This window comes from Amblyraja radiata, chromosome 10, assembly GCF_010909765.2.
Source record: "Amblyraja radiata isolate CabotCenter1 chromosome 10, sAmbRad1.1.pri, whole genome shotgun sequence".
Taxonomy (NCBI): Eukaryota; Metazoa; Chordata; class Chondrichthyes; order Rajiformes; family Rajidae; genus Amblyraja; species Amblyraja radiata.
Genome location: NC_045965.1, coordinates 2,295,076 through 2,309,074, shown reverse-complemented (window position 1 = coordinate 2,309,074; position 13,999 = coordinate 2,295,076). Strand labels below are relative to the sequence as shown.

At 42.6% G+C, this 13,999-nt stretch overlaps 1 protein-coding gene across 2 annotated transcripts in view; it reads right to left on the bottom strand.

Moving 5' to 3' along the window:
• kif14 (kinesin family member 14) overlaps positions 1–13,999 on the bottom strand; it is a 74,700-nt gene that overhangs the window by 50,978 nt on the left and 9,723 nt on the right. For both annotated transcript variants that reach the window (XM_033027887.1, XM_033027888.1), the window contains exons 6-8: positions 7,839–7,891; positions 1,710–1,740; positions 1,460–1,567 (exon numbers count right to left, since the gene is read on the bottom strand). In XM_033027887.1, the coding sequence (XP_032883778.1) occupies positions 1,460–1,567; positions 1,710–1,740; positions 7,839–7,891 (192 nt within the window). The remainder of the gene's footprint in view (positions 1–1,459; positions 1,568–1,709; positions 1,741–7,838; positions 7,892–13,999) is intronic.

Genomic DNA, 13,999 nt, shown 5'->3' with positions numbered 1-13,999 from the left:
CTGTACATCCCTTCGATGGTGGGAAAGTCAGTACTGTGATGCACCACTTTTTGTAATCTCCTTCGTGCCTGGGCATTTAAGTTGCCGAATCAGGCCATGATGCAACCATATTCTCTCTACCGAACACCTATAGAAGTTCAAGAGAGTATTCGTCGACATACCAAATCTTCTCAATCTTCTGAGGAATTAGAGGCGTTGATGGGCTTTATTTATGATTGCATCAGTGTGCTGAGCTCAGAACAGATCTTCAAAGCTATGCACACCCAGGAAGTCCCTTGGTAGATTACTCTTTCCACCACCGACCCATTGAATACAGGTTTGTAGAAGTTCTGCCTTCCTCTTTTACAGTTAACAATCAGTTCCTTGTTTTTACTGATGGTGAGAACAAGGTTGCTGTTCTGGCACCATTTGATCAGATCATCAATCTATTTCCTATATTCTGACTCATCATTAAACTCACGCTCACCCTACTGATGAAGACAAGCATGCCATATGCTTTCTTTACCACCATCTATTTCTGTTATCACATTAAGGAGCTATGGACTTGGATCCCAAGATCCTTCTGTAGATCAATACTGTTAAGGGTCTTGCCATTAATGTATACTTTCCTCTTACACTTGACCTCCCAAAATACCAAAATACCAAAAAGATGTATCAACAGAGCCATCTCCATCATCAAAGACCCCTACCACCCATCGCATCACATATTCTCCATCCTGCCATCTGGGAAGAGGTACAGGAGCATTAGCTGCAAAACCAGCAGGATGCTCCTCAGATTCTTCCCGCAGGCTATAAGACTGATAAACTGACTTAGCCCCCTGCCAAAGTATCGCGCACCAACCATCAACCTGGACACACTGCAGCAGCTGTCGATCGGAACGCCTGTTGATGTTTAGTAGAGAGTAGAGTGTTTAATTTAATTTGTTCATGATATATGTTTTTTATTTCTAGTTATTTGTTGTTATTTGTACTGCACACTGAATGGACACTGGTTGAGCAACGTTTTTTTGTTTCCTCTGGGTATGTGAGTACTCAGGAAAATGACAATAAAGATATACTGATACTGATACTGATACCATACACATGAAAACATTTCCTCCAAATAAGAATAAACATTAGTTTTATAATTTTTGAGGGTGGAAACCATGTTTTAATAGCAAAATACTCAAATACTGACTTGTGGGATACCATCCTGGGAAAAAAAGTGTTTGTTTATATGATGAATGGATAGGCAAAATCTGTTGTAGGGCTTTAGTTTAGTGAAAATTCATAAAGAAGATCATGAAGTTGGCTAAAAATGGTCAACAATAATAATAAATTTTATTTATGGGCGCCTTTCAAGAGTCTCAAGGACTCCTAATAATGAGGAACATGTAAAGAAAATACAGCTAAATTGTCATCAGCTGGGATAAATACATCAAAAGTTAAATTGACAAGCTTAAATGAAATGAGTTTGTACCTTAGTTTGGGTCATGACAAGTGTGAAGACAGAATGAGACCTGGAACTCTTTTCATTCATGCCTGTGGCTGCTGTGGCCCTTTGTTTGTTCCCTAGTTCTAGCCACCCCTAATAGGGAAAGATTAAACAAATAAAGTATCTGCAATAATGGGTTGTAATAAATTAGGAAAATTATGCAAAAACAGCCTTTTATACACGACAGATGAGTATAATTTTCTTTAGACCTCCAATAACAGCATAAAATACTCACATGAATATCTGCATAAGAAGTGACAACATTCCTAAGAAATAGAAAGAATTCCAAAGTTAGCATTGAGGCAGAACATGCACACTGCAAGAAATTATATCAAAGCTGGGGAAATTCTTTCGCAAACAATAGGAAATAACTTGAAATTCGGCATGAGCTGGGAAGTCTAAAGACGTGGAAAAAAATTAACATGCCTTTTCATTTTTCAAACCAATAGACAAGTTAGTTCTTCATTTCCAAAACATTTCTGAGCTACTTTCACTACTGATGTTTCAATTCGGACAATACATAAAATATCTACTCCATTTATTTCTCAATAAAGTACAGGCTTGAGAGCAATTAGAGTACTGCATCTAATTCTAGCCACCACTTTATAGAAAGGATGTGAAGGCCTGGGCTGGTCTTTGTTCCCGTTGCATCACCTGCATTGCTAGATGAAAAAGCTGGGATTATTATTTTTGAGGGCTGTTTTGACAGATATGTTCAGTTATGACATCAATTAATTGAAATTATTTTATTTAGAATAAGACAACCTTTTTGGCATTTATTTCCTATCCCTAACCATCTGGAAAAAAAAAAATCACAGCCTTTTTACGAATTTACTCCCACACTAGTCTCATAATCTTCCGAGCAATAAGATGTGGGATCCACTGAAATAGGTGTAAGCGGTTCCAATTGTGGCTTTCAAAGCAAAACAAATCAGCTTGGTTTGGGAACAGCTCCGCCCAAGTCTGCACAAAATTGCAGTTGTTGCACAGACCATGCTCCCCATCATTGACCCCATCCATATCATGCAACCTTAGGAAAGCAGCCAAAGGTTAAGAAGGGTTTCGGCCCGAAACGTCGCCTATTTCCTTCGCTCCATAGATGCTGCTGCACCCGCTGAGTTCCTCCAGCAATTCTGTGTACCAAAGGTTACACAACCAGACTCAGGAACAACTTCGTCCCCTCTTCGTCCAAAGGCTAGGGTACAGTTCGATTCCCCTCAATCATATTGCTGACATTAGACTTTGTCTATGGACTGGTGCGCTACAATGCTGATAACTATTCTGCTCTCGGAATCTTCCCCTTTGCTCTTTCTACTGTACTTGTGTCTGGCTTGATTGAAGTTACGTGTAGTTTCATCTGATTTGATTGAATTGCATACGAAACAAAGCTTTTCACTGTACCTAGGTACATGTGACCATAATACAGCTAAAATAGAACTGGATTTATCACAGAGAGGAGGGGAAAAGGTAGGGTTTGAAGGAAGAGGAAAAAGCTGGGGAACAGAACAAACTTGATTGCTTATGCACAGTCACAACATGGTTTCCATATGTGTGCTGCCATGATTCTTCAACTTTACAAATGAACCCTTTGAGAGTTTAAAGATCTAGCACTTTCCCTCATCTCTCATCCACACACCATTGGAAAAGAATGTCTAACACAAATATCAGCAAGGGTTTGTACAAAAATGTGCAAAGCTTTCATAGAGTGCGGAAACAGGCCCTTCTGCCCAACTCGCCCACGCCGACCAACATGTCCCATCTACAATAGTCCCACCTACCCGCATTTTGCCCATAACCTTCTAAACCTCTCCTATCCATGTACCTGCCCAAATATATCTTAATTGTTATGATAGTATCTGCCTCAACTCCCTCCTTCGGCAGCCCGATCACTCGATCAATATACCCACTACCATTTGTGTAAAAACATTACCCTATGTCCTCTGATTCTCAATTCCCCGACTCGGGCCAAAAAAACTGTGTATTTATTCCGCTCAATGATTTTATACACTTCTATAAGATCACTCCTTATCCTCCTGCACCCCAAGGAATAAAGTCGTAACATGCTCAACCTCTCCCTATAGCGCAGACCCTGGAGTCCTGGCTACATCCTCTTAAAACATCCCTGCACCCTTTCTAGCTTGACAACATCATTCCTATAACATGGTGACCCTAACTGAATACAATATTCTACATGTGGACTCACCAATATCTTACACAACTGTAACATGACCACCCAACATCTATACTCAATACTCTGACTGATGAAGGCAATGTGCCAAAAGACATTTTGACCACCATCTTGACCTGTAATGCAACTTGCAAGGAACTGTGTATCTGCACTCCAAGATCCCTCTGCTTCACAACACTCCCCAGAGCCCTACCATTCACTGTCCTGTACTTAGACTTCCAAAAATGCAACACTTCACATTTCTCTGTATTAAATTCCATCAACCATTCCTCAGCCCACTTGCCCAACCGATCAAGGTCCTGCTGCAATTTCTAACAACCATCTTCACTATCTACAATACCACCCACTTTAGTGTTAACTGCAAACTTGCTAATTATGCCTTGTACGTTCTCATCCAAATCATTGATTTAGATGACAAACACCAAACCCTGAGACACACCACTGTCACAGGCCTCCACACATCACTGTCATAGGCCTCTAGTCCGAAAAGCAACCTTCCACCATCACCCTCTGCTTCCCTCCATGAAGCTAATTCTCTATCCATTCAGCTCTCTTTCCTTGGATCCCATGCAATCTAAGCTTTCAGTACAGCCTACCATGCAGAACCATGCCAAATCTAAGAGCAGTCTACCATGCAGAATCTTGTCAAACGTTTTCATGGACACAATATTCTTCTCAATGCTTATGAACACCTGGTGGAAAAGATGCACCTTTGAACTGTGAAACTTGGGCCAGATCTTGCACTACTCAGTTTAGTATTAGAGATACAGTGTGGAAACCCTTCGGCCAACTGAGTCCATGACGACCAGCGATCACCCGAACACTAATATATGCTACACACTAGGGACAAGCAATTAACCTAGAAACCTGCACCTTTGATCTCTGCGTGTCAATCCCTCAATTTAAAATGAATGTTTGTGAATGTGTATTCACAACTAATCACCTGCCAAAAATAAAAAATAAGAAAATAAATGAAAAATGTACAATGAAAACATTTAAACTGCTAATTAAACCAAATCAAAACCCTCCTTCCTGCCATTGTTTTCCAAAAGGTGCTGCATTTTAATCAGGTTAACATGGTGGGTGTTCACCAGACCAATTTCCCATCAAAGATTGAAAATACAAGCAAATACAAATTGGTCAAAGGCCAAACGCAAATTGGAGGAACGGCACCTTATGTTTCTCTTGGGCAACTTACAACCCAGCAGTATGAATATTGATTTATCTAACTTCAAGTAACCCCTGCATCCCCTCTCTCTTTGTCCCTCCCCCACCCAAGTTGTTGTACTAGGTTCAAAGTCATCTTGTTGAGTCTCCTTGTCTGTAACTTATTTTCACCTAGCCCAATGGTCGGTTTCCTTGATCACCGTTACTTTTTTATATATGTTTCATTCATTTGTTCCAGATCTCTCTATAATCAGTCTATATAATCACTTCCCACCACCAGGGCAGGGAAAAGTGCCAGGGAGAGCTTGGTGTGGGGCCTCGCATTGACCATTACCTTCTAAGAGGTAGGCTAAATCAGTCGAGTGAAGTCCAGTGGCAGGTTGACCACCACAGTCCACAGGGTATCAGCACCCAGGCGAAGCTCAACCAAGTATTGTTCCACCAATGGACACGAGTCCAGAGCCCAACTAGCCACAATCAGCGGTAGAGAGGAAGATGGAGGGAAAAAAGCAGAATGGAGCAGTCACTGGTTGTGGCTGAAGAGAAAAGATGCTGTCTGGGCTGCCACGTGACCATCTAGAGGCTGACCATAAGACACACACCCAGGGCTGATCACCCTGCGGTGGGCCTGCCTCGACTGAGGGTGTCTTGTGATAAAAGGCCGAAACACCCAGTGATGTTGAGGTACACAACTGAAGATGTGTCTGATTGGTAGCAAAATCACCTAGTGGTCACCCCCAAGAATACCGGGTGTCAGTTGTGGTGAAGAACCTTAGGGATTGTAACATCCAGTCCTATTAATCAACTATATCTCTCATTTCCCTTTCCCCTGACTCTCAATCTGAAGAAGGGTCTTGACCCAAAATGTCACCTATTCTATTTCTCCAGATACTGCCTGACCGGCTAAGTTACTCCAGCTTTTTGTGTCTATCTTCAGTTTAAACAAGCATCTGCAGTTTCTTTGTGTAAGAAAGAACTGCAGATGCTGGTTTCAATCGAAGGTAGACACAAAATGCTGGAGTAACAGCGGGTGAAGCAGCGTCTTCATGCATCCCCTTCTCCTTCCCAGTTCTCCCACTAGTCTTACTGTCATTCAATCTTTGTTCCGCCCCCTCCCCTGACATCAGTCTAAAAAAGGGTCTCGACCCAAAATGTCGCCCATTCCTTCTCGCTAGAGATGCTGCCTCACCCGAGTTACTCTAGCATTTTGTGTCTATCTGCAGTTTGTTCCTATACATTGAAGGTGCACAAAGAATGCGAGTGTAGAGATGTGCTGTAGCTTGTGCTCTGCTGAGCAAAGTACTACACTGCAGTCTCTGCTCGAGAACTGTTCAGCAACAGATCCATCATACCCCATTAACTTTTCAACTCTGAGCAACAATAGGGATATGCTAGTGTAAGTTATTGGGGCAAATCCTCCAAAATTATGGAAGAACTCGGATAAGGACATGGATATTTTAAAAAGACAGATTTGCTGGCTGCAACGGAAAAAACCCCAATCCACAGAAAGAATCAGTTTCAAGTTTCAAACCTGTCTGGCCTGTGGACTTGGGCATCACACAACTATGCGAATGGCGTGGGCAGGAAAGGCTGAGACGGAGATAACGAGATTATCTTGGATACACAAAGGAAGGAACCAAGCCTCAGCAGACGGTGGTAAACAGGCCAGCACAAGCACAATCACCATCTTGGATGGTACACAAAATTGCTGGGGAAACTCAGCGGGTGCAGCAGCATCTATGGAGCGAAGGAAATAGGCGACGTTTCGGGCCGAAACCCTCACTCCCACCATCTTGGATGACTCATCCATCGAGACAATAGGAGCCCATCCAGGCGATGGGATAACGATCAGGCTGAGGGATCATGACATCAGCAAACCCCTTATCATCAGAAGCCTATTGTTCATGCCAGATCGAAACTGGGAATCATCAAAATAACCCTTTTATCCAGAGGACCACCTCGGGGTTTCAAAGGAAGCTCAGGTATAAAAACAGGAGTCAAGCCAGAACTCGCTCTCTTTCTGCTCTGCTGGACAGCTCGTGGGCCTGCATCGGCCTAGCTGTGAGTATCCCGGTGACCTGGTGAAATTCCCGAAATAGGATAGTGGTTGAGAAGGGGAAAGAGGTCAAGGGGGGGTAAAATTGTGTAAAGTAAGTTTTACGACGTGCCCGATAGTTTTCCGTCCATAGTCTTAGTTTAAAGCATAAGTTTAGCCACGTATTATGTAGTGTTGGTGAGATTCGATTTCTCATTGTTTAATAAAGCCTGTAAATTTTAGACTTGCTTTGAGTCCATCTTGGTTTCTGTTTTCTCTCATCAGCACACTCTGGTCAATTCAACCTTTTTATCATATCCCACCATAATTCCGAGGTCTAGAGCCTAGGGGAATCCCTTTTGTTGTATTCTCTCTCTTGGAAACCGCTCGAATGGAGTGGTGGCCGTTTGACCCTCCGACAAGGGAGAGAATAACTCGGGCAGTTGGACCCGAAATGGAGAAAAGGGAAACGCAAAACCCCTACACTAGAAACAAGGAATTGCAGATGCTTGTGTATAAAAGAGACACAAAGTGCTGGAATAACTCAGTGAGCCAGGCAGCATCTCTTTAGAACGTGGACAGGTGACATATCGGGTCAGAAACTTTCTACAGGCTACGGATATGCTGTCGGCAATGGGAAGAACAGCTAAAATCTTTATCCAGTAAGACTCCGGAATGAAAGAATGGAGTGGATGAAGGAAATATCATTGAAGAAAGATACCCATACATGGTACAAACACTTTGAAAGGCAAATCCCTTTTAAAGGATAGAAAAGAGGTCCATGCTGTATCTCTTTGTGATTCTATGACTCCACAATGATATTTCCACTCTACCCCACAGATGACAAATTCTCATTCATTTCCAGTTTTTAAAGAAGCTATTGTTTCCTATTTTGTCACCATTACCACACTTGACTAAGTATCTATGAAAGCAACATTCATTATCAACACTTCAGTATCAACACATGGACTTACAAAGAGAGATCGGCCACATAAGGTCCGAAGACTGGATGTTCTCTCACTCGCAGCTGCACATAACAAAGAAAAGAGTCGACAAAATAACACAGAATTTGCAACACAGTCGATAATACATCATGACAAAACCATTAAAACCAGTTGAGCTCTTCATAGGAAGTCAAATTTTAGGGGGAAATTACTTTTACTGCTGTTAATTAGAAACAACTCTATGGAAGCATGTCCATGTGCAAAGAGACTCAAAGACCAGGTGGATTCCAGACCTAATCATTAATTTCTACATTCATTATTAATTCACCAACCATTGGCTGTAGATGAGCAGTCAGCTTTGCTTTCCATGGGTTTGCGTTGAGAGAAAAATTGAACTGGCATTATATCATAGAGAAACAAGGAACTGCAGATTCTGGTTTACCAAAAAAAGGCACATTGCTGGAGTAACTCAGCGGGTCAGGCAGCACCACTGGAGAACATGGATAGGGGATGTTTCACAGAGTGCTGGAATAACTCAGCGGGTCAGTCAGAAGAAGCGTCCCGACCTGAAACGTTACTTATCCATGTTCTTGCAACTTCTAACGCCTTCAACATCACGGATCGCAAGTGTAGGACAAACCTAAAGGTATGTTATTTACTTAACATATTATCTTGCTTTTTGGTGTGGCTTCATTTTAATCTTATGATGCGAAAAATGTTATTTAGGCCCCCATATGAATCGGCCAGGTCTTGCCTGCCTATATGGGCTTAAAATTTATGGCAACGGCAACATTCCAATCGATCACATTCCAGAAACATCCACTCTCAAGATAATCAAATTCATTATTTGTTTGCACAATCATGTCATAAGAACATCTAAATCATCTATATTTTGTGTTATTGTCTATCCATGATCAATATTTTCCTAATAAATATCCACAGTACAGTTTTAGTCAGATGTATTGTGCAAAAAAAATGATTTTGATTATCTTGAGAGTGGATGTTTCTGGTTTAATTTATGCTAACTAAACATTAAATTCCTTCCATTTGGCATATAAATTCATGACAAAGTGAGATTTAAAAATCATGTTAAATTGTGAATTCTTGTGTGAATGCATTTGATTGCATTCCGTTATCAAAGATAGTCAATGTTCGCTCTGAAGACATTTCCAGCACAATAAGATCCGGGGGGGGGGGTGAAAAGGCAATCGGTGCGGAATGGATGGATTGAGGCAGGTGAATTAGTACATGTTGGTTGGAGTATGTAAAATTGTGAGGGGAGAGCACGGGGGATGTCAGTGGTGTTGAATCAGGATGAATGGGTTGGATCTGTACAGGATGAATGGGTGGATCAGTACAGGATGAATGGGGTAAACAAAAATGCTGGAGGAACTCATCTATGGAGCGAAGGAAGGCAACGTTTTGTGTGGAGACCCTTATTCAGACTGTTCCATCCATTCTTCTTGAATGGAGGGATCAGTACGGGATGGATGGGGGGGGGGGATCAGCACAGGATGAATGGGGAGGATCAGTACAGGATGAATGGGTGAATCTGTACAGGATGAATGGGGGGTTCAGTGCAGGATGAATGGGTTGAACAAAAATGCTGGAGAAATTCATCTATGGAGCGAAGGAAATAGGCAACGTTTCGTGTTGAGACCCTTCTTCAGACTGTTCCCCCCATTCTTCTTGAATGGAGGGATCAGTACGGGATGGATGGGGGGGGGGGGAATCAGCACAGGATGAATGGGGGGGATCAGTACAGGATGTATGGGGGGGGGGGTCAGTACAGTGTGGATCGGAGGGTATGTGCAGGATGAATTGGGGATCACTACAGGATGAATGAGGGGGTCAGTACAGGATGAATGGTGGGTTCAATAAAAGATGAATGGGTGATTAGTACAGGATGAATGAGGGGATCAGTATTGGATGAATGGGGATCAGTACAGGATGAATGGGAGATCAGTATAGGATGAATGAGGGGATCAGTACAGGATTAATGAGGGGATCAGTACAGGATTAATGAGGAGATCAGTACAGGATGAATGGGGGAGCAGTGCAGGATCGATGGGAAGGGGGGTCAGTACAGGATGAATTGGGGGACCAGTGTAGGATGGATGGGGAATGGCAGGAGAATCAATACGAGGTGGATAGGGTGATCAGGGCAGGATGAATAGATTGGGGGCGGCGGTAGATGGGGATGTCAGTGAGGACTGCATAGAGGCGGGAATGGGGATCAATGCGGGATGGAGAGGAGGGGTCCCAGGATAAGAGGGGGGCGTACAAGAGGGAGAGAGAGAGAGGGCGAGGTGGGGAGGAAGGAAGGTCAGCGCTCCTCGGACAACATCGGCCAGTTGCCTTGGCCGGCCCTGTCCACCGCCAAGTGCCGCCGCCAAAGGGGGAGACGGTTGGGGTTTCCTCGCCACCACCTCCCTTCCTCCGCCAGCCAACAGGAAGGTGCGGGGCCGAGCGGTGCAGCTCAAAGATCCTATAGCCATAGGATCTTTGGTGCAGCTGCTTCAGACGGCGGAAAGAGGCCTCCCCCTCCCTCCCTATTCACAGCCTCGGCGCGCGAGAGGGTTTGGTTTGAAAGCGGTTATCGCCGTTAGCGGATTTGCAAGCAGCGGCCACTATCAGGGTGGGCAGGGTGCGGGAGATGGAGCCCCTGTCGCGGCCGCTGCACCTGCTGTGCGGGGCCCGTCATTCGCTCCGACCCTTCGTTCCCCTGCACCTTGTATCTTTTGGTACCCCCCCCGATCTTATTGTGCTGGAAATGTCTTCAGAGTGAACATTGACTATCTTTGATAACGGAATGCAATCAAATGTGTTTTAATTCCCAATGTTATTATTTGTTTTAGTCCATAAAGATGGATAAATTAAATTGTGAACACGTGAAACATTAAAACCACAGTGTTTGATTGTCACTGCTACCGTTGACACGTTATTACAGAATTCATTTTAATGGCAAATCAATGCTCTTAATATGGAGTATCAGTACTGTAGTTAGTTAATGAGCAACATTCACAACTATACGTTGGATTTATCCAGGTTTTACTTCTACAGTTGGTCATATACATCACAAATTTGGTCAGGACATATTTCAGTTGAAATTTTAACGTTAATTCAGAAGTGGGAATGATGGAAACAACGTTTATCAATAATTTTTTTTTAAATCTGGTGCATACAAAAAGGGTATCTTCATTGCTGTTCACAACACGTGCATCTAATCTGAATGTCCGGTAAAGTGGCGTTTTGACACCTTAAAACATATTACCAAAAGAACATTTGCTGCAGTTAAGTCCTTTGGCCATCTCTTGTCAGTTAGTGTAATGTTTAACCTGTCCAATGGGTATTGTCGGTTTTAACAGCCATTATCATAAAATGCTTTTAGAAATTTCCATGCAACCTGTATATTTTGGTATGGATAAATTATGTCGGAAGCGAGTGTTTCTGTGCCAATAGCAATAACGACCCATGCTATGGCCATGTCATGGTAATTTTCAGTCCTTCATAGAAAACATGCTTGCATCAATCTGTAGTGTGCATGTTTAAGCATATATGTTACCATGGTCCAGGATTAATTGACAAAGGTTGATCAGACGCTGAATAAGCCAACCACATTTTTGTTTGGAAGTGGAAAGAACTAATAGAAATTGCATTAATTGCAATGTGTAAAAAGAGTTGAGATACTGTATTATACTTTTGCTGCATGTCATTATGGTATATATCATGTCTTGATTGGTGAATATGTTTAGTTTGTGACTTTATTTGAAGCAGAAATAATACGTGAATGCTTCATTGAGCATAATTCCGACTGGTGACTACACACTTTGTCCGAGCACATTATCGCACGCGTCATGCAAACCACCTAAACTGTCATTTGGCAACCTAAAAAGCTGCCTAGGTTGCCCGGATGGCAACAGGGAAAAAAGGTTAAGGCACATTTTTCAATTTTCAAGGCAGTCTGAGTGTTTATTACTATTTCCTTCACAACGGTCAATTTTGTAATTAGCTACAATTGGGTAACTAACTAATTATATGCTTTAATTTCAGGTCATCCAAGTAAGATGTTCATATTTGTTTCAGAATGCTTCAATCTATAATAACTGAAAATTTCATTGGGGGAGTGGGCAGATGCATTGCAGATGAAGTTTAATGCAGATAAATGTGAGGTTATCCACTTTGGTAGCAAAAACAGGATGGCAGATTACTATCTAAATGGCGTCAAGTTGGGAAAAGGGGAAGTACAACAGGATCTGGAGGTCCTTGTCCATCAGTCTATGAAAGTAAGCATGCAGGTACAACAGGCAGTGAAGAAAGCAAATGGCATGTTGGCCTTTATAACACGAGGAGTCGAGTATAGGAGCAAAGAGGTCCTTCTGCAGTTGTACAGAGCCCTAGTGGGACCACACCTGGAGTATTGTGTGCAGTTTTGGTCCCCTAATTTGAGGAAGGACATTCTTGTTATTGAGGGAATGCAGCGTAGGTTTACAAGGTTAATTCCCGGGATGGCGGGACTGTCATATGCTGAGAGAATGGAGCAGCTGGGCTTGTACACTCTGGAGTTTAGAAGGATGAGAAGGGATCTCATTGAAACATATAAGATTGTTAAGGGTTTGGACATGCTAGAGGCAGGAAACATGTTCCCGATGTTGGGGGAGTCCAGAACCAGGGGCCACAGTTTAAGAATAAGGAGTAAGCCAATTAGAACGGAGATGAGGAAATACTTTTTCTCACAGAGAGTGGTGAGTCTGTGGAATTCTCTGCCTCAGAAGGCGGTGGAGGCAGGTCCTCTGGATGCTTTCAGGAGAGAGCTAGATAGGGCTCTTAAAAATAGCGGAGTCAGGGGATATGGGGAGGAACGGGGTACTGATTGGGGATGATCAGCCATGATCACATTGAATGGCGGTGCTGGCTCTAAGGGCCGAATGGCCTACTCCTGCACATATTGCCTATTGTCATAGTTCTCTTAATTTTTAAGAAAGTTAAGGGCTTTTATGTCAATTGACTGTCCTCGGTCACAGCTTTTGTGTTAAGTCAATGGAAAAGCAACCGGGAACAAGATGCTAATTTCCGAGTATGAAAATGAATTAGGTATCAAATTAGTTATTTTTATGCTTTATCTGATGGGATAAATTACAAGCTTGATTTTTTAAATCGCAACATTTTGTAATATTCCTACATGTTCTCTAGAGATGCTGTCTGGCACACTGAGTTACTACAGCACCTTATTCCTTTCTTTGGCATTATTTCATGTTGTTTCGCTGGTTTAAGTGAAATGATCATAGACCAAACTCTAAGAATTTCTAAAACTCTAATTAATCAATGACTATTGTCCTGTTAATCAATGCATATAATGGAATATAGGAAGAGAAGACCATTTGCACATCCAACCAATTCTGCAAAGGTGTCTTTAAAACTTCAAATTCCAAGGAGTAAATATCATCAACGACTTCTCCTGGACCACCCATATTGAAGCCACAATCAAGAAAGCACACCAACGCCTCTACTTCATTAGAAGGGTTACGAAGTTCGGCCAGTCTCCAACAATCCTCACCAACTTCTACAGTAGTGCTGTAGAAAGCATTGTATCACATAGAAAGCATTTTATCAAGTATCACTGCTTGGTTTGGGAACAGCTCCATCCAAGACCGCAAGAAAGTGCAGCGAATTGTGGACGCAGCCCAGACCATCACACAAACCAACCTCCTTTCCATTGACTCCATTTATACCTCACGCTGCCTTGGCAAGGCCAGCAGCATAATCGAGGACGAGTCGCACCCTGGCCACTCCCTGTTAACCCCTCTCCCATCAGGCAAAAGGTATAAACATATGAAAATGCACACCTCCAGAATCAGGGACAGTTTCTTCCCAGCTGTTATCAGGCAATTGAACCATCCTACCACAACTACTATCTACCTCATTGGGGAACCTCAGACTATCTTTCACTGGCTTTACCTTGCACTGAACATTATTCCCTTATTGTGTATCTATACATTGTGGATGACTCAATTGTAATCATGTATTGTCTTTCCACTGACTGGTTGGCATGCAACAAAATCTTTTCACTGCACCTCGGTACATGTGACAATAAACTGAAACTGAACTGAAACGGCCATGGCTGACCCATGTTGATGTATTTGTATTTGTCTTTGTCCCACATCCTTAGACAATATTCCATCAACATAATT